This window comes from Mandrillus leucophaeus, unplaced genomic scaffold (genome assembly GCF_000951045.1).
Source record: "Mandrillus leucophaeus isolate KB7577 unplaced genomic scaffold, Mleu.le_1.0 Scaffold244, whole genome shotgun sequence".
NCBI lineage: Eukaryota > Metazoa > Chordata > Mammalia > Primates > Cercopithecidae > Mandrillus > Mandrillus leucophaeus.
This window is the reverse complement of record NW_012102521.1, coordinates 1,881,681-1,905,356: the sequence shown is the minus strand read 5'-3', so window position 1 is coordinate 1,905,356 and position 23,676 is coordinate 1,881,681. Positions and strand designations below refer to the sequence as shown.

At 54.7% G+C, this 23,676-nt stretch overlaps 1 protein-coding gene across 1 annotated transcript in view; it reads right to left on the bottom strand.

Annotated features, from left to right (window-relative positions):
• The window catches only part of MTA1 (metastasis associated 1), a 48,650-nt gene extending 24,974 nt beyond the window's left edge, over window positions 1-23,676 (bottom strand). Inside the window, exons 1-3 of the mRNA XM_011982925.1 lie at window positions 23,494-23,676; window positions 6,632-6,699; window positions 3-96 (exon numbers count right to left, since the gene is read on the bottom strand). Coding sequence (XP_011838315.1) covers window positions 3-89 — 87 coding nt within the window. The 5' untranslated portion in view covers window positions 90-96; window positions 6,632-6,699; window positions 23,494-23,676. The remainder of the gene's footprint in view (window positions 1-2; window positions 97-6,631; window positions 6,700-23,493) is intronic.

Below are 23,676 nucleotides of genomic sequence, written 5' to 3'. Positions count from 1 at the left end.
ACTTGCGTGCTTGTCGGCCAGGGCGATGAGGGTGCTGGAGATGTCCCGCCTCCGGTAGAAGCACACCACCTTGGCCTCCACGTTCCCATTGGCCGTCTGTAACAGCAAGGCAGGGGCGTCTGAGAAACGCGACCAAACCCGGGCTGCACAGCTCCCAGGAGGGGCTCCAAGGCCGGCCCCTGCCGTCCCAGGACTGCGGGTGTCACCACACTACCCCTCAGGACTCCAGGAGGGCACTTCACAAATGGAGCAAATCCTGCAGCTCTGGACGCCATGGGTCTATCCCGGGGGAGAAGGTGGGCGTGCGCACCCAACTTCAACCTGTGTCTCCATCCTCCCTCCCTTCCAGAGCCCAGTGTACCACCTGAGAACACCAGGGTCCCAATGAGGAAAAGGCCCCGCCACACTGGACAGGACCTCAGTCAGCTCCCGGGAGCCCACGCCCAGCTATCCCAGTCCCTCTCGGGCGAGCTGTGCAGCAGCCACAGCCCGAGCAGCCGATGCAGCGTGGACCCCCGTGTGGGACCAGCCCTCCCATCACCCTGGCCTGGCTGACTGCTGTAAAACGCCCTCGCAGAGGAAGGTATGTTTTTGGAACGAGCTTTTATAACATCTTTGTGACCTCAAGAATTGTGCTGTGATTCTAACCACGGTACAAGTGCCTCATGGACTACCATTCATAACTTTTTTTTTTTTTGAGATGGGGTCTCACTCTGTCACCCAGGCTGGAGTGCAGTGGCGCGATCTTGGCTCACTGCAACCTCCGCCTCCTAGGTTCAAGGGATTCTCCTGCCTCAGCCTTCCGAGTAGCTGAGATTACAAGCATGAGCCACCAGGTCCAGCTAATTTTTTGTATTTTTAGTAGAGACGGGATTTTGCCATGTTGGCCAGGCTGTCTGGAACCCCTGACCTCAAGCAATCTGCCTGCCTTAGCCCCACAAAGTGCTGGGATTACAGGTGTGCCACAGCGCCCAGTCTCACATAACTTTTCAATTTTTTGAGATAGGGTCTCACTCTGTTGCCCAGACTAGAGTGCAGCGGTGTGATGTCAGGTCACTGCAGCCTCCACCTCCTGGGACTACAATCCAATTACACCATGCCAGGCTTTTTTTTTTTTTTTTTTTTGAGACGGAGTCTCGCTCTGTCGCTCAGGCTGGAGTGCAGTGGTACAATCTCGGCTCACTGCAAGCTCCACCTCCCGGGTTCACACCATTCTCCTGCCTCAGCCTCCTGAAGTACCAGGGACTACAGGCGCCCGCCACTGCACCTGGCTAATTTTTGTATTTTAAATAGAGACGGGGTTTTACCATGTTGGCCAGGATGGTCTCGATCTCCTGACCTCATGATCCACCCACCTCGGCCTCCCAGTGTGCTGGGATTACAGCATCTGGTTAATTTTTTAAAAACATTTTGTAGAGACGAGGTTTCACCATGTTGCCCAGGCTGGTCTCGATCTCCTGGGAGTGAACCACCGCACCCAGCCCATTTATAGCATTAAACCAAATTAACTCTAAGAGAAGTGGCCAGGCACTTTTCTCGCCACTGCACTCCAGTCTGGACAACAGAGTGAGACTCCGTCTCAAAAAAAATAAAAATAAAAAAATAACCAGATGCAGTGGTGCGCGCCTGTAGTCCCAGCTACTTGGGAAGCTGAGGTGAGAGGGTCACTTGAGCCCGGGAGGTCAAGGCTGCAGTGAGTTGAGATTGTGCCACTGCACTCTAGCCTGAGCAAGACCTTGTTTCAAAAAAACAACAACAAAAAGAAAGAATAAAGAGAAAAGTGCTCAGCTGCTCTGCACGGCCTGCCCGGAAGCAGGGCGTTCTCGACAGTGGAATTCCTCTGCTTGGGACGTGCATCTCCTCTCCCCTTCGGATCTGCATCTGCTCACTACAGCGGTGTGAACCCAGGACCGCCATGCTCTGCTTCAAGTCACAATCCAGCGTGGCCTGACCCCTCCTGCAGGTCACGCTGTCCCTACTCTGGCCGCTGGGTTCTCGCTCTATTGGCTCCTGTGTCCCTGACATACTCCACCACAGGTTACATCCACATTTCATCACAGTGACACACACAGACCATCCAATGTCACATAGCAAGCCATGAAGACTGCAAGGACACACAACCGCAGCCGCCCCATCTGGGCAGCCGGGACCGTGGGGCCAGGCTCTTCCGCAGTCAGGTTCCCACCAGCTCGGAGCCTCAGGCCAGGCCTCCCTTCCCACACATGCACCCCATTCTCCAGGATCACTGTGTGGACTCAGTCACGCTCGGGGTCTGGTCTGTTGCGCTGTGTTCCTGCATACGGTGGATTCAGTCACGCTCGGGGTCTGATTCAGTCACGCTCGGGGTCTGATTCAGTCACGCTCGGGGTCTGATTCAGTCACGCTCGGGGTCTCTGTTCCGTCGTGTTCCTGCACACGGTGGATTCAGTCACGCTCGGGGTCTGATTCAGTCACGCTCGGGGTCTGATTCAGTCACACTCGGGGTCTGTTCCGTCGTGTTCCTGCACACGGTGGATTCAGTCACGCTCGGGGTCTGATTCAGTCACACTCGGGGTCTGATTCAGTCACACTCGGGGTCTGTTCTGAGGCACTCCTGCACACACAGGTAAAGGTGGTGAGGCCGCACTAGGCCATTCTTTCTTTTGTCCCTTTGAACAGCTTTGCTTCCCGAGGTTAACAATCGTCTCGTTTTCTCCACTTGCCTAGTTTTTCATGGAATCATCACTGATTCTTCCCTAAAGTGCTCGGCAGCAGAGCTCCTGAAGGGAAAGGGCTCAATCAGGGCGCCCGGGAGACCCCTCCCAGAGCTGGCGTCCACCCTGCTTGCTACCCGCACCGGGGACTGCGTCCTCCTGGGCGGGAGGAAGGTGCGCCTTCCTCGTGGTGGAAAGGCGTGGAGGGGTGCACTCCGAGGCCTCAGTCGGGAAACCTCACTCATCTGCCTTCGGGAGATGGGGCTTGGCTGGGCCTGGAGCCTCCACACCCGAACGTGGTTGCCGAAAGGCAAAGTGGGGTTTGACTCCAGGCCTTTGTATGTGACCCGCTTTTCCTCTAAACGCATTTCTTCTCCCATGTTCTAACAGTTTAAATACACCTTGAAGGGGCACCTCTTTATCTCTGTGTTCACTCCTTCTTCTCTGCTATTAACTGGACATTGGACCAATGGACTGATTGTCTGATTTTTTTTCTCTCCTAGTTTCTTTGTTTCTGCCCCATCTTCTGGGTGGTAACCTCAACTTTATCACCTGGTCCTTTCATTCCACTTGTTACTTCTCCTAACCCAAGTGTCAAGAGCTTCCCTCTCATCTGACCACATCCCAGGACGGATCCCTTCCCTTTCTCTGAGAACATTCACGGGCTTTGTTTCGCTTTAGTTTCCTTCTGTTCTCTGCACTGGCCCTTCCTCTGAGTTCCATTTTTTTCTTTTTTTTTTTTTTTTTTGAGACGGAGTCTGGCTCGGTCGCCCAGGCTTGGAGTGCAGTGGCCGGATCTCAGCTCACTGCAAGCGCCGCCTCCCGGGTTTACGCCATTCTCCTGCCTCAGCCTCCCGAGTAGCTGGGACTACAGGCGCCGCCACCGAGCCCGGCTAGTTTTTTGTATTTTTAGTAGATGGAGTTTTACCGAGTTAGCCAGGCTGGTCTCGATCTCCTGACCCCGCGGTCCGCCCGCCTCGGCCTCCCAGTGCTGTGGTTACCGGCTGAGCCCTGGCGCCCAGCCTCCCCGTGCTGGGATTACCGGCTGAGGCCCAGTGTCCGGCCCTGAGTTCCTGACCCCGCGGTCCGCCCGCCTCGGCCTCCCAGTGCTGGGGTTACCGGCTGAGCCCTGCGCCCGGCCCTGAGTTCCATTTTCACGTTGCCGACTGATCTTCATGTCAAAAGCCCTCCCCAACCATCTTGTGACTTTTGGTCACCAGGAGCCTCCCAGGTGCTGGACAGCTCACTGCATGTGCTGCACCCACGGGCGCTGGGGTAGCAGGCGTCCTGCTGGGTCCCCGATGCCAGCAGCTGGGTCTGTGGGCTTTAGAAGTCTGGCCGCTGGGGTCCTGGGAGCCAAGGAGGCAAGAGGGGCACGGGGGCCCACCAGGGGACAGCCCATGAGCCAGGTGACCCCCACTTGCAGCCCCCGCATGAACCGTGCTGGCCTGGGCCTAGTGCCCTAAATCTGGGTCCTCTGAGTCCACTGCTCCAGCCCAGGGAAGGGTTCTGCAGGTTCACCTGACCCCCAGACGGGTCGTCCACCTGTCTTCCGCACTGCCAGCCGCACATCAGCATGGTTCCTGTTCTCCCGACCCTGACCCAGGCCAGGGCCGGGGCCTCTCAGGTTGCCCAATCCGGCTGGCTGCCTTCTGAGCTGCGCCCACACCTCCCAGTGGCGCCTCCTCTCCCACCTTCCTTGCCCTGTGGGTGCAGAGCTCCAGCACCCCTTTCTTGTTATTTGAGGGGGCGTTCAGGCCAGAGAACAGAGGGGAGGTCTGCACTCAACCAGCTGCGCCCACCTGGAAGCCCCGCCTGGAGCTCCTTGCTGTGGAGGGCACTGGCCACGCTGTGTCGCAGGCCCACGGGTTCCTTTCCACATGGTGAGCGTCTGGGTTGGTTGCCCTGCCTGAACTGTCTGAGACAGTAGTCATGCCCCTCACAGGCTGGTGTCCTACCCAGAGACAGACAAGTGTCCAGGCCATGTGGCCCTGGCCCTGAGGAGGAGGGAGTGCTAGGACGAAGGGGACAGCTCTGAGCGTGCGCAATGCTACATCTGTACCTGAACATCGCCAAGGGGCTGGAAGCCAGCCCCCACCTGCACATGCCTGCAGTCTACTGTCTGCACGTGGAAGCCAGAAGCGGCACGAGGGAACCTTCCCGACAGTGGCACCTCTCAGCAGTGGCACCTCCTAGCAGTGGCACTCGGCCAGGCGCCCATGGAGGCACTGCAGCCTCCCGCCCCAGGCTGCCTGCCAGCTGGCTGTGTGGAGCCACCAGCGCCGTCTGCCAGCCGCCCCTCCACTACACGGACCAGGAGGGACCCAGGGCCTCCCCAAGCCATGGTTCAACTCAGCTGAGGAACCTCCCTCCGCACCTCAGTTTCCCTACAGTCCGCATGCTGTGATGTGTAAGGTGCAGCCCCGCAATCGGGAGGCCCAGCCACAGCAGCAGCACCCGTTCCAGCCCCATACTCGGGAGGCTCAGTTCACAGGAGCAGCGCCCGTTCCAGCCCCACACTCGGGAGGCTCAGTTCACAGGAGCAGCACCCGTTCCAGCCGTACCCAGAGTCCAAGTGGCCTTGCTCTGCAGGCAGGCAGGCCCTGCCCAGCAGGGGCAGTGAGATGGACTCAGAGGACACCTGGATCATTGCCCGTGCCTCCAACAAACAGGCCTGCCCCTCAGACCTCCCAGGAAGCCGCAAGGGAGCAAACGTCACACCCCACGCTCCTCGGCCCCAGGTGGTGGCAGATGCCACAGGGAATGGCCCTTGACAAGCACAGCCAGGGAAGCCCAGAGCCCAGCATGGCTACGTCAGAGGTGGCGTGCTAACCTTCCCCACCCTGTCCCCTCTGATTCCAAGAATCCCACATCACCGCTGCCACCAAGCCTGATGTCCAGGAAGGCAGCTTCTCACAGGTAAGCCTGCAGCATGCAGCACGGAACACCAAGGGCCCGGGTGCCCCAGGCCTGTGGAGTGGGCGGGGCTCCTACAAGGCAGCCATCAGGCCACTGGCTCCAGGGGTTCGGGGGCTCGGGAGCCCTGCAGGCAGGCACAGAGAGGTCTATGAAGCACCGAGCAGCTCACCCCACTCTCTGCTGGAACCATGTGTCCACTGGTGGGGACGACCTGCCCTCCCTCAACACCCTTAGAAAGTCTCCAACCAGGAGGAGAAGGGAGGCTGGGGTACCCACCCACCATCCCTGAGGACAGCGAGAAGGCTCCCAGGGTGTGCGGGTGCCCTGCACCTCCACAGCCATCTGCAGCTCTGTCTCCCAAGCTGACGGGACGGAGGCTGTGCCAAGGCGGTGGAGGCCGGGAGTGGCTGGGGCTGAGGGGCCCATGTGTCACCACCCCCCAGGAAGGATCTGGTGCCGCCAGGCTCAATGCATGGGCACAACCACGTCCCCGATCAAACAAGCATCTGCCAAGGACTCACGGCAGACACGAACCAGGTGGGAGCAAGGGCTGCCTGAGTGACCAGGGAGGGTGCCTTCAGCCACGCAGACACCTCAGGGGTCAGGGCAGAGCTCACAGCCCTGCAGGGCTGGCTGCTGGGAGCTGGGCAGGGCAGGGGCACCGAGTGTGGCTTCCTGCAGCCTTTGGTTGGTTTCAGAATCATGCCATTCTGCTCAGGCTCCCCAGGGGACGCTGGCATCTTCAGGGGACCCAGCGCCCACAGACCAAGTGTGGAGTGGGCAGGCAGCTCAGGGCAGCCGCGCTGGGTCCTGCACGAGGCCAGCAGGCCCCTCACTCAGTTTCTCCAAGGGGGGGCCAGGGTGCAGGTGACAGTGGACGGAGTCACTGAAGGGCCTGCACAGTGGCCAGTCCAAGGTCAGCCCCAAAAGGGGGCCACCCACACTGGCCACCCACAGGGCAGGAGCTGGTGTAGCCCCCACCCACTACCCCCTGCAGCCACGCCAGGGCCACCCAGTACCTTGTTGAGCTCCTCAATCCTCCGGATCAGGTATGGGTTGCTGGAGGAGTTCTCGAAGTAGACGTAGTCTGCAAACAGCAACAGACAGAGCAGAGGGTCACCTGTGGTACCAAAGGCCAGACCCAGGTCCACGTCCCGCTGCCCAGAGACCCGGGGCTCAGGTGGGGCAGTGTCACCACCGCCACCTCTGCTCTCTCAGGCGAGGAACAAACAGAGGAAGCGAAGCCCCCACACCATCAGGGAGGGGTGGCTGCAACCAGAATGGACTGACAGGCTGGGTCAGGGCCAGGGAGATGCACCAGGAGGGGCCATTCCCAGCAGGAGCCAGCAGCCCCCATCCTGGATCCTCACAGACGCCAGCCGCCCCCAAAGGCTCAGGCCCTTCTTGGGGAAGCTGTAGGGGCCAGGTGGCAGCTTCCCAGGCGAAGCCCAGCTCCAGCACTGCCCAGACCCTGCCGGGAGCCCCGGGACACCTTCCCACTGGCAGCAGCCAGCCTGGATGCTACACCCTCAGAGCCACATGGCCACCACCACCCTGCCCACAGCGGTCCCCATCTTTCCCTCCAAAACACAGCAGCGACTACACAGAGAACACAGCTGGGGCTTCCTGGGCCCAGGCAGGCTCAGAAATGGGGCAGAGTTGCTCCAGGAATGACAGGGTCACCCTCACTAGAGCTCAGAGACAGCAACAGGCAGCAGGCACTGGGAGTGCCCCGAGACCGGCCATCAGGTGAGTACAACACTTCCCTCAGCAACGACACCATGGGGCCCTCCAGCCTTCTCACCAGCTCCACACGCAGAGAGCCACTGAATCTTCCGGAGCCCAGAGGCTTACTCTGGAAGGCCCAGGGAAGTCCAGGCTGGTGGTGCTGACACCCCGATGCTCCAGGCCTCCTGGGGCCGCTGCAGGGGCTCAGCCTGGGAGGCAGCGAGGCCACATCCTCATGAACCAGCACCACGAGTACCCTCGCCAGCCCACCCTGCACCAGCTCTGCAGGGAGGACTGAGCAGGAGGCCTGTCTCAGCTGGAATCACCCCAGAGGCCCACACAGGCCTGGGATTCAGCAACATGCAGCAAGACCAGCACCAAAAAAGCCCAGCCTATCTGTCCACATGGAGGCCAAACCTGTGCTTCGAGGACCCTGTGGAGGGGCCTGGAGAGTATCTCCCTCCTGCTGCTGGCACACACCTGCAGGCTCATGCCCGTGAGGACACACCCGTGAGGACGCACCTGCAGGCACACACCTGTCAGGACACACTCATGGGTGCACACCCGTGACACACCCATCAGGACACACCTGCAGGCACACACCCGTGAGGACACGCCTGTGGGTGCCCACCTGCGAGGATGCACCTGTGTGGGCACCCATGTGCAAAGTCACGCCTGTGCGTGTGGCTTCTGAGCCCCGCGTGCTGCCTGAGTAAACCAGCTCATCAGATGAGGCCACGCCCACACAGAGCTCCACCGGACAATGGGCTAGGAGCATGGAGAGTCCAGAGGGACACAGCCTTGGTGCCCGGGGACACGCACAGCAGTGAGCGTTCCCTGCAGAAAAGCCTGCAGAAGTGGCAGGAGGCCTGCAAATCTGTGTCAGGGTTAGAGTGTTCTGAATGCAGGATGTGGCCATGCTTGGGCAATGCTGTGAAAACTCTAGAATTAACTGAATCACATACTCAGAATTGGTGGATTTCTTTCTCTTTTTTTTTTTTTTTTATTTTGAGACAGAGTCTTGCTCTGTCGCCCAGGCTGGAGTGCAATGGCTCGATCTCGGCTCACTGCAAGCTCCGCCTCCCAGGTTCACGCCATTCTCCTGCCTCAGCCTCCCGAGTAGCTGGGACTACAGGTGCCAGCCACCACGCCCGGCTAATTTTTTATATTTTTAGTAGAGACGCGGTTTCACCGTGTTAGCCAGGATGGTCTTGATCTCCTGACCTCATGATCTGCCCGCCTCGGCCTCCCAAAGTGCTGGGATTATAGGCGTGAGCCACCGTGCCCGGCTAAAATTGGCAGATTTCATCACATGTAGATACCTCAAATTTTTTTTCAAAAAAGGTCTCAAATCAATGGTCTAACTTTTCACTCCAAGAAACCAGATAAATAAATTAAATCCAAAACAATGCACCAAACTTGCCAAAAACTGGGGGGAAAATGTCCCTTAAGTGAGGAAAGACAGACAAGGTGGGGTCCGTCCACTTGATGGAAGACTCCTTGGCCGGGGCCAGGAGTGAAGCCCCCTGGCAGCACAGGGCCTGCAGCACCGGAAGGCCCACTCGGGGGAGGTGGCGGGCACGACGGCTGCGTGCAGCGGGGCCACCTACAAGCTGCTGGCGCAGGAAAACCAAGGCGTGGAAGATGAAACAACATGCAGGGAATTCGGGAACTGTTCTGTATCATGACTATGGTACAACGACATGACTATGGACTTCCAAAATTCACAGAACTGTACACGTGAAAGGAATTGTACTGAATGTAAATTATGCTTTAATAAATGGACAAATAAAGCAAGAAGGCAGGAAATGACAGAGTAAAAATAATGTGAAACAAAAATAGTAGAGGGGAAAATATCAAAGGAACTGGTGTTTATTTGAGACGGAGTTTCGCTCCTGTTGCCCAGGCTGGAATGCAATGGCGTGATCTCAGCTCACTGCAAACTCTGCACCTCCTGGGTTCAAGTGATTCTTCTGCCTCAACCTCCCAAGTAGCTAGGATTACAGGAGCCCACCACCACGTCCAGTTAATTTTTGTATTTTTAGTAGAGGCCAGGTTTCACCATGTTGGCCAGGCTGGTCTCAAACTCCCGACCTCAGGTGATCCACCTGCCTCAGTCTCCCAAAGTGCTGGGATTGTAGGCATGAGCCACCACACCCAGCCTACAAGCTGGTTATTAACAAGATCAATAACTGAAATCTATAGCCAGACTGACAAAGAAACAAAGAGAGAAGCCACAAGTAACCAACATCAGGAACGACAGATGGGACATCACTGCAGATCCTACTGACACAAGAAGGGGTATAAGGAATATTATGGAGGACTTTATGCCAGAGAATTTGACAACTTAAATGGAATGAACCAATTGCTTGAAAGACATAAACACCAAAGCTCATTCAAGAAGAAACAGGTAACCCTATTCACACTACAGAAATACAACAACAAAAACCCTAGGCCCAGATGGCTTCATTGGTGAAGTCTATCAAACATTTAAGGAAAAACTAACACCAATTCTACGCAACTCTTCCAGAAAACAGAAAAGGACAGTGTGGACACCATTCCCCGATACCAAAACCAAAGACACACAAGGAATCAGGAGGATCACTTGAGTCCAGGAGTTTCAGACCCCATCTCTAAAAACAAATGATTTTTGATTAGGCAGGTGTGGTAGCATGTGCCTGTAGTCCCAGCTGCTTGGGGGCTAAAGCGGAAGGATCGCTTAAGCCCAGGAGTTTGGGGCTGCAGTGAGCCATGATGGTACCACTCACTCAAGCCTGGGTGACAGAGTGAGACCCCATCTGTAAATGTAACTTAAATTTTAAAAAAAATTGAACAATCAGTGTAGCTCATCATATTCACAGATTAAGTAAGAAAAACCCTATCACTATCTCCGTAGATGCAAGAGTATAATCTGAAAAAACTCAACACATACTCTATTAAACTCTGAGCAAACAAGGAACTAAAGGGCACTTCCTCAGCCTGGTAAGACATTTACAAAAAACCTACTGCTAGCATCATCCTCAGCGGTGAGAAAAGGGCTGCTTCTGCTGGGATCAGGGATTGTGGCAGGGGTACACCTACTCTCACCGCCACCGCCTCCCACGGCCACCGCCACCGCCTCCCACCGCCACCGCCTCCCACCGCCACTGCGGACCATCAAGGAAGTCCCAGCCAGGACAATGAGAAGAATCAATGAAAGGCACACAGACTGGCTATGAAGACACAAAACTTTCTATATGCAGATGATGTGACTTGCTATACAGAAATCCCCAGTGTCTACGAAAAAGCTATGGAAACCGCTGAGGAAGAGTTTTGCAAGGTCACAGGTCAACATCAAAAGCTAAGTCCTCTTTTGGGCCAGGCGCGGTGGCTCACACCTGTAATCCCAGCACTTTGGGAGGCTGAGGCAGGCGGATGACTTGAGGTTGGGAGTTGGAGATCAGCCTGACCAACATGGAGCTACCCCATCTCCACTAAAAATACAAAAAACATTAGCTGGATGTGGTGGTGCATGCCTGTCATCCCAGCTACTCAGGAGGCTGAGGCAGGAGAATGGCTTGAACCCGGGAGGTGGAAGCTGTGGTGAGCCGAGATCACGCCATTGCACTCCAGTCTGGGCAATGGTGAAATTCTGCCTTTAAAAAAAAAAAAAAAAGTCCTCTTTCTATGTACTACTGACAAACAGAAATCAAAATTGTAAAAGTACTATTCACAAGAGCACCAAGAAAAATTAAATGCTTAAATATAAATTTTACAGAAGATCTACAGATGTTTAAAGATCAAAAGATCTGTGCAAAGATCTATATGCTGAAAAGTACAAAACACTGGTGAGAAAAATCAGCCAAAGATCTAAATAAATGGTAACAGATGAGACGTCAAGGGTTAAAATACATGTTGGTGAGCTTCCTATAAAGGTTGGGATAGTAAATACTCCACGCTATGCAGGCCAAGAGGCCACACCAAGGATATTACGTAAGGACTAATATAACAATTTCCACATATTTTATACTGATGAAATTAAAATAACCGGGCCAGGTGTGGTGGCTCACACCTGTAATCCCAGCACTTTGGGAGGCGGGCAGATCACGTCAGGAGATCGAGACCATCCTAGCCAACATGGTGAAACCCTGTCTCTACTAAAATACAAAAAATTAGCCAGGTGTAGTGGTGCACGCCTATAGTCCCAGCTACGTGGGAGGCTGAGGCGGGGGAATCACTTGAACCTGGGAGGCGGAGCTTGCGGTGAGCCGAGATCATGCCACTGCACTCCAGCCTGGTGACAGAGCGAGACTGTGTCAAAAAAAAAAGCTGAGTGCAGCTTTCTATAATACAGATGCACTCATGAGAGGACTTGTTTTGGGAGATGACATTTTGCTTAATTGGGTTCAAATTTAATGTTCTTTATCACCAAATCAACGACAAAGGTGCGTCCATGAGTGCCGGCTTACAGCGCGTTCCCGTTTCCTCTGTGACTGTCTTTCCACACAGGGCTGCCAGGCACACTGTCAGCCCCAGGTGCGCAGCTCTAAGTGCCAGCCTGGCTACTGAGCCAGTATGTTTTCCCCTTCCTGGAAACGGCCAGCGCAGCAGGCTTGGACCTCCCGCATTCTTCCTTCCGGAGAGGTCTGACCCTTGACCTGCTCCGAGGAGGTCACCTTGGGGCCCTGGGAGCATCCTGCTGCCAACAGCATCTGCTCACCCAGGGCCTCAGGCCGCCTCAGACAGGCTACCCTGACAGAGTGACGTACCGTGGCGCCTTGCGGCATCCGCCTGACCTCTGGAGGGGCTGAGACGGAGGGACCGAGGGCAGCCACACGGGTGCTCAGCCAGGCCCACCTGACCAACCACTAAAAACACCTGGGCCACCAAGGCTCAGGGGAGCTTCCCTGGTTGGCAATACGCCAGGCCCGTCATCCCAGACCACTGCTAGATCCACGCACCTCCCACGCCTCCGCTGGGACAGAAGCCCAGAAGCCCACCCCGGTCTCTCCTGAGCCCGGCCCCTGTGCCGTTCCCTCTGCTGGTGTGTCTGCGTCCGTTTGCTGTAAGGAGCTGCAGCCCTGGCAGAAGTGCTCTGCTGTATTCCATGAGTCCTAGCGAATTACTGAACCCGAGGGTGGTCGTGGGGCCCTCCACGACAGCATGTGATTACGCCACAGTCCAGTCGTTCTCGGCTGGAGGTCAGGTGGGAGCTCCTTAACACACAGCTAAGTGGATTTTGAAATGTAGATGTTTCTCTTGTACTTGCGTCAAAGTCCCAAACACACTGCTGTAACCATAGTTTGAGCCCAGAAAATAAGCTCACTGCAAATCTGTGTGGCAATGGAGACCTTGCCTCTCATTTTACCTCTTGACAATAACTGTACAAAGCAGTTTGTGATTTAAACATGAGCTGTTGCCAAAACGACTTCATCACCGTATAAATTTTGCAAGGAGTGTGGTTGTGCCTTGTACTTTAAGACGAATTCATAAAGAACGTAGAGAACTCCATGCAGCAAAAACTAGTTTCCCAAGTCATCCGGTGGCCTGATGATGGCAGTCAACAGCGGTTCTTCTCATTCTGAAATTTTCCAATTTCGGCGCTTTTTCAAAAAGCAGGCCAGACACAGTGGCTCACGCCTGTAATCCCAGAACTTTGGGAGGCCGAGGCAGGCGGATCATGAGGTCAGGAGTTTGAGACCAGCCTGGTCAACATGGTGAAACCCCGTCTCCACTAAAAATACAAAAATTAGCCAGGTGTGGTGGCACACACCTGTAATCCCAGCTACTTGGGAGGCTGAGGCAGGATAATTGCTTGAAGCTGGGAGGCAGAGGTTGCAGTGAGCTGAGATCGTACCACTGCACTCCAGCCTGGGCGACAGAGCGAGACTCCGTCTCAAAATAAATAAATAAATAAATAATAATAAAAAAGCAATAGAACTTCACACTGCCGAGCCATCAAGCTGCTGCACAGGAGAGCAAGCCAAGATGTTCAGCTTTAGGCCAGGCACAGGGGCTCCCGCCTGAGCCCAGGAGATCGAGGCTGCAGTGGGCCAGGACTGTGCCACTGCTCTCCAGCCTGGGCAATAGAGCAAGACTCTCTCTCTTTAAAAAAGGTTTTTTAATTCACAGAACTGATGACAGTCAAGTCCACAAGGTCAAATAAAGTTCACTGTTGACACTACTGGTTCAATAAGGCATGACAGACTCAAACACTTTCCACAGGCCAGGTGCAATGCCTCAAGCCTGGTAATCCTAGCATTTTGGGAGGCCAAGACGGGTGGATCACTTGAGGTCAGGAGTTTGAGACCAGCCTGCCCAACATGGTGAAACCCCATCTCTACTAAAGATAGAAAAACTAGCCAGGTATGGTGGTGCATGCCTTTAGTTCCAGCTACTTGGGAGGCTGAGGCAGGAGAATTGCTTGGGCCTGGGAGGCGGAGGTTGCAGTGAGCTGAGATTGTGCCACTGCACTCCCGCCTGGGCAACAGAGTGAGACTCCATCTCAAAAACTAAACAAATACTTTCCACAAAATATTTACCTGTCAACAAGTAACAGAATGAATAACTATAGGCTTTTTAGCACTTTATATGTTTAACAACCCTTGTACATTTGTCCAACCAAGCCCTTTTCTGTGCCACACTTCTCCTGTCAGTAGGATCTGCAGTGATGTCCCATCTGTTGTTCCTGATGTTGGTTACTTGTAGCTTCTCTCTGTTTCTTTGTCAGTCTGGCTATAATTTCAGTTTATTGATCTTGTTAATAACCAGCTTGGCTGGGCACGGTGGCTCACACCTGTAATCCCAGCACTTTGGGAGGCCAAGGCGGGTGGATCACCTGAAGTCAGGAGTTTGAGACCAGCCTGGCCAATATGGGGAAACCCAGTCTCTACTAAAAATACAAAAATTAACAGGGCGTGGTGGTGGGCGCCTGTAATCCCAGCGACTCGGGAGGCTCAGGCAGGATAAGTGAAGACAATCTTGTGGAACTCAGCCCTTCAGCTGCAGAACCTAATCTCTCCAGGTAAGCAGTGTCAAAATTGGGCTACATCACTGGATAACCGACTGGCCGCTGGTGGGGAGAAAGCCCACACACATTCCAGGGACCAGAGGTGAAGTGTTCTGTGTTGAATGTGTGAGAGCAGGAAAAAACTGGGCTTTTCCCGTCCCTATCACAAATACTCAACCCCATCACGGCGGCTCAAAGCGGCCACATAGTAACTGAATCCTGTTAGTGCGGCCTGTTCCCCTAACACTTTATTTCTGAGCACTGACATGTGAGTTTCATATAATCTTCATGTGTCATGAAGTTTTCTGCCTTTGATTTTTTTCTCAACAATTAAAAAATGTAAAACCCATTCTTAGCTCATGAGTCATCAAAAACAGGCAGTGGGCCAGTTTGCCGGTCCCTGTACAAGAGGACCCAAGATTGGTTCAGATGCCAATTATTTCGCAAACTGATCCACACGGGCACCGTGCTTAGCTCGGCGATGCTTTGCAGGTATTGTGTTTCTTACAAACGGAAGGTCTGTGGCGACCTGCATCAAGTCCGTCGGCGCCGTGGAAGGTCTGTGGCGACCTGCATCAAGTCCGTCGGCGCCGTTTTTCAAACAGCAGGGGCTCACGATGTGTTGCTGTCACAGTCTGGTAATTCTCTCAATATTTCCAACTTTTTAACCAGGATTCTATCTGTGATGGTGATCTGTGGTCAGCGATCCTCGATGCTACTACTGTAACTGTTCTGGGCACCGTGAGCCATACCCACCTAAGAATTTAATCATAAATGTGTGTGCTCTGACTGCCCCAGGAACTGGCCATTCCTCCACCTCCCTCCCTCTCCCGGGGCCTCCCTATTCCCTGAGACACAGTAATATTGAAATTGGGCCAACGAGTAACACCGCCATGGCCTCTAAGGAGTCCAGTGAAGGGAAGAGTTGAGAGTCACACATTTCTCACTTTAAAACAAAAGCTGGAAATAAATGACTAAGCTTAGTTAGGAAGGCACGTCGAAAGCCAAGATACCCTAATGGAAAGCTTGGCCTTCAGCGCCAAGCAGGTAGCCAAGCTGTGAATGCAGAGGAAAAGTTTCTGAAAGAAATTAAAAGTGGGCCGGACACGGTGGCTCACACCTGTAATCCCAGCACTTTGGGAGGCCAAAGCGGGTGGATCACTTGAAGTCAGGAGTTTGAGATCAGCCTGGCCAACATGGTGAAATCCCATCTCTACTAAAAATACAAAAATTAGCCGGGTGTGGTGGTGGGTGCCTGTAGTCCCAGCTGCTTGGGAGGCTGAGGCGGGAGAATCACTTGAACCCAGGAGGTGGAGGTGGCAGTGAGCTGAGATTATGCCACTGCACTCCAGCCTGGGCGACACAGTGAGACTCGGTCCCCCTGCAAAAAAAAAAAAAGAAAAAGAAAAAGAAAAAAGAAATTAAAAGTGCTGCTCCAGGCTGGGTGCAGTGACTCACACCTGTAATCCCAGTACTTTGAGAGGCCAAGGCCGGTGGATCACTTGAGGTCAGGAGCTGGAGGTTGGCCTGGCCAACATCATGAAACCCCGTCTAGGCTGGGCGCGGTGGCTCAAGCCTGTAATCCCAGCACTTTGGGAGGCCGAGACGGGCGGATCACGAGGTCAGGAGATCGAGACCATCCTGGCTGACACGGTGAAACCCCGTCTCTACTAAAAAATACAAAAAACTAGCCGGGCGTGGTGGCGGGCGCCTGTAGTCCCAGCTACTCGGGAGGCTGAGGCAGGAGAATGGCGTAAACCCGGAAGGCGGAGCTTGCAGTGAGCTGAGATCCGGCCACTGCACTCCAGCCTGGGCGACAGAGCGAGACTCCGTCTCAAAAAAAAAAAAAAAAGAAACCCCGTCTCTACCAAAAATACAAAAAAATTAGCCAGGTGTGGTGGCATGTGCCTGTAGTCCCAGCCACTTGGGAGGCTGAGGCAGAAGAATCGCTTGAACCCAGGTGGAGGTTGCAATGAGCCAAGATCACGCCACTGAACTCCAGCCTGAGTGACAGAGTGAGACTTCATCTCAAAAAAAAGAAAACAGTGCTGCTCCAGTGAACTCAAGAATGATAAGAAAGCTAAACAGCCTCAGTACTGATAGGAAGAAAGTTGAAGTGGCCAGGACGGGAAATCAAAGCAGACACATTCCCTTCAGCCAGAGCCTCAGCCAGAGCAAGCCCTAACTCCCTTCAGTTCTATGAAGGCTGAGGGAGGTGTGGAGGCTGCAGAAGAAAAATCTGAAGCTAGCAGAAGTTGGCTTGTGAAGTTAAAGGAAAGAAGCCATTTCTATCACATAAAAGTGCAAGGTGAGGCTGGGCATAATGGCTCATGCCTATAATCCCAGCATTTTGGGAGTCAAGGCAGGAGGATCACTTGAGGCCAGGGGTTGGAGACTAGTCTGGGCAACATAGTGAGACCCCATCTCTACAAAAATAAATACAACTAGCCAGGCATGGTGGCGTATGCCTGTAGTCCCAGCTACTCAGGAGGCTGAAGCGGGGAGGATCACCTGAGCCCAAGAGGCTGAGGCTACAGTAAGCCAAGATCACACCACTGCACTCCAGCCTGGGCAACAGAGCAAGATGCTATCTTAAAAAAAAAAAGAAAAGAAACACTTCTTTTTGGTTTCTGTAGAAATCAACAAGCCAATTCTAAACTCTGTAAGGGAAAGCCAAGGAACCAGAACAGGCTAAACAATTTTGAAAATGAGGAACAAAGTTCAAGGATTCCCACTACTTGATTTCAAGAATGACTGTAAGGCTGGGCACGGCAGCTTACTCCTGTAGCCTCAGCACGACAGGAGTCCGAAGTGGAAGGAAAGCTTGAGCCCAGGAGTTTGAGACCGGCCTAAGAACATAACAAGACCCCATCTCTACAGAATACAGAAAAACTTAGCTGAGTGTGGTGGCGCACACCTGTGGTCCTGGCTATTTAGGAGGAGCACTTGAGCCTGGGAGGTAGAGGCTGCAGTGAGCCATGATTGTACCAATGCACTCCGGCCTGGGTGACACAGACCTTATCTCAAAAAATAAGAAAGAAGCCAGACTCAAAAGCCCACATACTGTGCAATTCCACTTCTACCACACTCTGGACAAGGCAAAACGGCAGGAACAGAAAATACGTCAGTGTTGCTGGGAGCTGGGGGAGAAGAGGCGGCTGACTACAAAAGGTCACAAGGGAAGCATGTCAGGTGTGGAAGAGCTGCAGTGGCCACACAGTTGTGCACGAGTGGAAAATCACAGGCCTCTACACATAAGTAGGTTCCCATGTGAAACGTATATCTCAATAAACCTAATTTTTTTTTTTTTTTTTTTTTTTGGAGACAGTCTTGCTCTGTTGCCCAGGCTGGGGTACAGCGGTGCGATCTCCACTAACTGCAACCTCTGCCTCCTGCACTCAAGTGATTCTCATGCCTTGGCTTCCCAAGCAGCTAGGATTATAGTAGGCACGCACTGCCACGCCTGGCTTTTTTTGTATTTTTAGTAGAGATGCGGTTTTGCTGTGTGGTCAGGTTGGTCTCAAACTCCTGAGCTCAAGTGATCTGCCTGCCTCAGCCTCCCAAAGTGCTGGAATTACAGGTGTGAGCCACTGTGCTCGGCCTAAACCTTGCTTTAACTTAAAATATACACGCACCCACAGAGTCAATTCTAATTATTCGCAGTAATTATGTTCTACAAAGTCACCACTAATACTGAACTACTGAACACCAAACCTCTGTTCCTACAGGAAATACAGGGTCAAGTTCCTATGAGCCTCTGGTTACAACATTTTCAGCAACCAATCAATATTCAACAGCCTTATTTTACGTTTCTGTCAAAGAACTTTATACGATAATTATTGTTGTTCTCTGACACTGAACTGACATGGGGACAGAGCCTGTCCAACACACGTTCTCTCCAAGGGACCCGTCCCAGTCTGCCTGTGCCCAGGGACACTCGACAGCACTGCAGTACCTCCCCCAGGGGCATCGAAAAAGCAAAAGCACCAAGAGCCCCCAAATGCAAGAAGCACGGCCCTCAATAGATGGAGAAAGGACAATTTGCTTCCAACATGGGAGCAGTAGCAGAGGGCAGGGTCCCTCACTCACCCCAGTAGGCACCCAGACACCACGCAACTCGGGCTTTTAGCGGCCTGTGCGTGCCCGCAAATGACTGGGAAAGTGACATAAGTGTGAATTTTGGGGTTACACGTAAGTTTTAGCAAGTAGGGGATGGGGCCACAAAAGGATTGGGGGAAAACAGACATGACCCCCAAGATCATTGAGCACCAAGAGCTGTGCTGCAGAGCGGTGCCCGTGGCCGCTGCCTGTGCGGGACCCTCCAGGGCACAACCCATTCTCCTGAGCTCACCCACAGCCAGGTCTGCCATGGTCAGAGACAGGGCACCAGGAAGCACAGACAGGAACTTTCTTGTTTTTTCCCTTTTGGGAACAGAGTCAAGAGAAACAGCAACAGTTGTCGGGAAGCCCCCGGCACCTCTACTCCAGGAGCTGGTCTCCATGTGACAACGTCCCAAATGCTGCAGGGGTGTCCTGTATTTTTATCTGCAAAACCTGGGAACTGCTGCAAGCCTCGTGCCTGGCCCATCCTCGGGGGCATCCGCCTCCTCCGTCGCTGTCCCCACAAAGTCCAGGAAGGATCGGAGACCAGAGCCCCAGCGTCCGAGGTGCATCCAGCAGCCAGGGATGGGGACAGCAGCCCACAGGGGGTGCAGACAGACGTTCCCTCATGCAAGTGGCCAGATGGCGCAGGCACCGTGTCTCCTGGAGGAAGGGACAGAACACGCCCCTCCCCTAGAACTGCCCCAGCCCAGTCCAGAGAAAGCCACACCTCAGGGCCTGCCCCCATGTGCGCTGCGCCGTTGTTGTCCTCTGAAGGCAGGGGATGAGCCAGGGCAGAACCAGGCATGCCCCACACCTGATTCCACCACTGACCAACTGCATGGGCCTTGAGGCTCATTTTTTTTTTTTTGGTGAGATGAAGTCTTGCTCTGTCACCCAGGCTGGAGTGCAGTGGCGTGATCTCGGCTCACTGCAACCTCCGTGGGCTCATTTTTAAGGCGTGCTTGGTACCAGGAGTGGCTGCCACTGCCCCGGTTTCCTCCCCTGTGACGACGCTGCCGTGAGGACAGCCTGGCAGGGCACAGATGGGAAGGGACGCATGGGTCCCTCCATGCCCCAGGGGTCCCCCAGCCGCAGATCTGTAAACCCTCCTCCTAATGGCACCCACAGAGCTCAGGCCCTGACCGTGGAAGGGCTCTGGGGGCAGAGGGGCACTCGAGCTCCTCAGGCCACCAGGGCTGTTCAGGCAGAGAAAGCAGCAGAGCCCACGCCAGGCCAGATCATGGGGCTGCAGTGCTGAGGCCAGCCCCGGGGAGGCTGCAGGGCGGCTCTGAGGAGCGGTCACCTCAGACCCCTCAGGTGCGCTGCACAGCCCAGGCGGGAACAGCCTAGTGGGTGGTGCAAAGCCCACAGAAGCAAGCCTGGGGCCTGGTCTCAGGGGTGCGGGGGGCATGCTGGGGGGTGGGTGGGGTATAGGGGTGCGGGGTGCTGGGTGGCCCTGCACTATGAGGGTGGCTCCAGCCTCACTGGGCTTGGCTCCATTGCCACCAAGATTCCCCAGCTTGCACACTCAGACAGGAGCCCACAGGGACAGGAACGGAGCAGGCCAGCTGGGGTGGAGGTGGGGGTGGGGACACCAGCAACACGAGAGCCCCAGAAAGCAGCGAGCCCAGGCAGCACACAAGGAAAGATCATTTGGAGAATACTAAATGCTCTGCCGGGCATGGTAGCTCACAACCTTGCAACCCCAGCGGCACTTTGGGAGCCCAAGGCAAGCGCATCGCTTGAGTACAGAAGTTCAAGACCAGCCTGGGCAACATACAGACTCCGCCTCTGTAAGAAATTTTAAAATTAGCTGGGTATGGTGGTGTGCACCTGTGGTCTCAGCTACTCAGGAAGCTGAGGTGGGAGGATCGCTTGAGCCTGGGGGGTGGAGGCTGCAGTGAGCTGTGATGGTGCCACTGCACTCCAGCCTAGGCAACAGGAGACCTTGTCGCAAAAAAACATAATTACACGCTCTCAAGACAGCCTGTTGGAGTCTAAGGTAGAGTCTAAGCTGCCCCCCAACAGGGTCTCAGGGTGGGCTCCTCTTGGGGAATGGGGGCCCCCATCCCTAGCAGGACTCAGCCCATAATCTGGCAAGAGCACCCCAAGTTCAGCTGGAGGAGGAAGAAGGCCCTGCAGCCAGTGCTCCTCCAGGCACCTGGCCAGGCACACGGCACCTCCCCTGGTATCCCGGCCTCACTTGCTGACCAGCATCCAGATGCGCAGCTGGGGACCCACCTCTAGGCAGGACGCCTGCAGGACCACTGCAGCAGTCTTGACACCCGAGCCCACACACACGGGCGGGAATGGCACTGCCACAGTCGGGCATGAGGGATATGCTTCTTTGGACGATTCATTCCAACATCTCTCATTGACAGCTACTTTTTTTATTAATCTGAGAGCTTAATGGTGAAACTCTCCACTCAGAACAATATGGGGCCAGGCACAGTGACTCATGCCTGTAATCCCAGCACTCTGGGAGGCCGAGGCAGGCGGATCACCTGAGGTCAGGAGTTCGAGACCAGCCTGGCCTACATGGTAAAACCCCATCTCCATTAAAAACACAAAAACCAGACAGGTGTGGTGGTGCGTGCCTGTAATTCCAGCTACTCAGGGGGCTGAGGCAGGCAAATCGCTAGAACCCGGGAGGCAGAGGTTGCAGTGAGCTGTGATTGTGCCACTGCCCTCCAGCCTGGGTGACAGAGTGAGACTGTCTCAAAAAAAAAAAAAAAAAGGGTCAGACGCAGTGGCTCACGCCTGTAATCCCAGCACTTTGGGAGGCTGACGCAGGAGCAGCTCAGTGGCCCATCCTGCCTGGAGAGCGAGCCAGGGCTGCCAATGGCGCAGTGCTTAGGCCGATCCTCACAGGCCAAGCGAGGCAGCCCCACGCCATCCCCTCCAGGACATCACACCCGGGGCCCCGGCCACTTCTACAACTCCCGCTCCTGGTGCTCACGGGATGGCTGTCTCCAGGGCTCTTCCCTGCTTTCTTACACGGGTGGGACCCCAAAAGTCGGCCCAAGGAGCAGCAAGTGTCGAGGGACACGGTGCACTCAGCACTGCAGGGCAGGGTGCTGGCTGCAGCCCTCTAAAATCTGAAATGTTTTTTAAGTTTACTTTTTTCCCCGCTGGCAAGTATGTAGAGCAATAAAGTTTAAACTTCAAAAAAAACACCAGAACAAAAATACGAAAGCAGCACTTCTAACAGCACCACAGAGAGCAGATGATGGCACACGCCAAGCTCAGGGAAGACCAGCAGCACGGACCGGGTGCTTCTGCGCAGGCTACGCCAGAGACCAGGGCCCTGCAGGGGCAGAGGCTTTCTGGCATCTTTTCAAACTACACTAATTTTTTTTTTTTTGAGACGGAGTCTCGCTCTGTTACCCAGCCTCAACCTATACTAAAATTAAAACAAAAAGGCCAGGCGTGGGCTCACGCCTGTAATCCTAGCACTTTGGGAGGCCGAGGCAGGTGGATCACTTGAGATCAGGAGTTCGAGACCAGCTGACCAACATGGAGAAACCCCATCTCTACTAAAAATGTAAAACTTAACCAGGTGTGGTGGCGTCTGGCTAGTCCCAGCTACTTGGGAGGCTGAGGCAGGAAACTGCTTGAGCCCAGGAGGTGGAGGCTGCAGAGAGCTGAGATCGCACCTCTGCACTCCAGCCTGGGCCACAGAGCGAGACTCCATCTCAAAAGAAAATAAAACAAAACAAAACAAAACAAAATTCAGCCGGGCGTGGTGGCTCAGGCCTGTAATCCCAGCACTTTGGGAGGCTGAGGCGGGCAGATCACGAGGTCAGGAGATCGAGACCATCCTGGCCAACATGGTGAAACCCCGTCTCTACTAAAAATACAAAAATTAGCCGGGCGTGGTGGCACCTGCCTGTAATCCCAGCTAGTTGGGAGGCTGAGGCAGGAGAATGGCATGAACCCGGGAGGCGGAGCTTGCAGTGAGCTGAGATTGCGCCACTGCACTCCAGCCTGGGAGGCAGCAAGACTCTGTCTCAAAAAAAAAAAAAAATCCAAAAGATGGGGTGTTAACCTCTTGCAATGAAGAACAGGAACACCCAAGGCAAAACGGTAACGGTCTGTCCACTGAGAAGCAAAGCCCCCACATGAGCAAGCTGCAGGTGGCTCGCAGGCACCGATTTCTGCTGTCCTGTTTTGGATGCTATCTAACATCTTCATGTTCAACCCAGGGAAGAAACAGCCCGCCATCGCCCTGGGGCCTCTCAGCCCACAGCAGGTTCCAAGCCTTTCCAGCCTTCGGGATGGACAACCCTTAAGGAGCAGAGGTCAGGGAACCCTGACCCCGCCACCCTTGCCCAGGCCACCCGCTGCCCTCACAGGCACAGACAGCAGGCCTCTGTCCATGGCCAGGGCACTCCACGGGGAAGAAACAGGCCCTGTTCTCTCCCGCTCACCACTTCACCCAGCTCAGCTGGCACAAAAATGCTGCTGCCACACCTTCATCCTGCCCAGCCCGACCTGGCAGGGCCTCAGAGCAGTCTGCCAGCTAAAATACAGGATGCCCAGATAACTGTGAATGTCAGATAAGAATCTTCTGGGACAAGTATGTCCCATGCCATATTTGGGACATACTTACACTAATAAATTTCTGTTTATCTGAAACTCAAACTTGCCTGGGCATCCTGTACTTTTTTTTACTAAATTTGGCGCCTCTACACATGAGGTCCCTTTGCGGGGGGGAGGGGGCAGGAGCAAGCCCCTTCCCAGGCTGAGTCCCTGCCGGCAGCTCTCACAGGCCAGGACGGCCGCCCAAACGGGGCCCATGCCAGGCAGCCGGCGACAGACGGACAAAGGCTGTTCAGGAGACACCTTCCTCTCTCTTGTCTGGGGGCTCAAGAATCCAGACACCCACCTCCTGGGGCGAGCACCAAGACAGGAAGCCAACCTACAACACCCAGCTCACTGCAACCACAGGCCCTGCCGGGGTCCTGCCGGAACCCAGGGTTCGGGTCCAGAAGCCAGGGATAAACGCCGCTTCTCCTATAGGGACTGTCAGAGTAGAGCGGGAGAGGCCCACAGTCTCACCTGCAGGGAGAGGACGTCCTTGGGGTGGGCACACGGAGGGCCTGACAACCCTGAGCACACCTGGCCACAGTGACCACGGACTGCACACACAGCAGCAGTCTGGATCCCACGCGTGGCTGTGTTGCCAGCAGACAGCACCCAACCTGCCATGCTCCTCATCACAGAGAGAGACCAGCAACATCT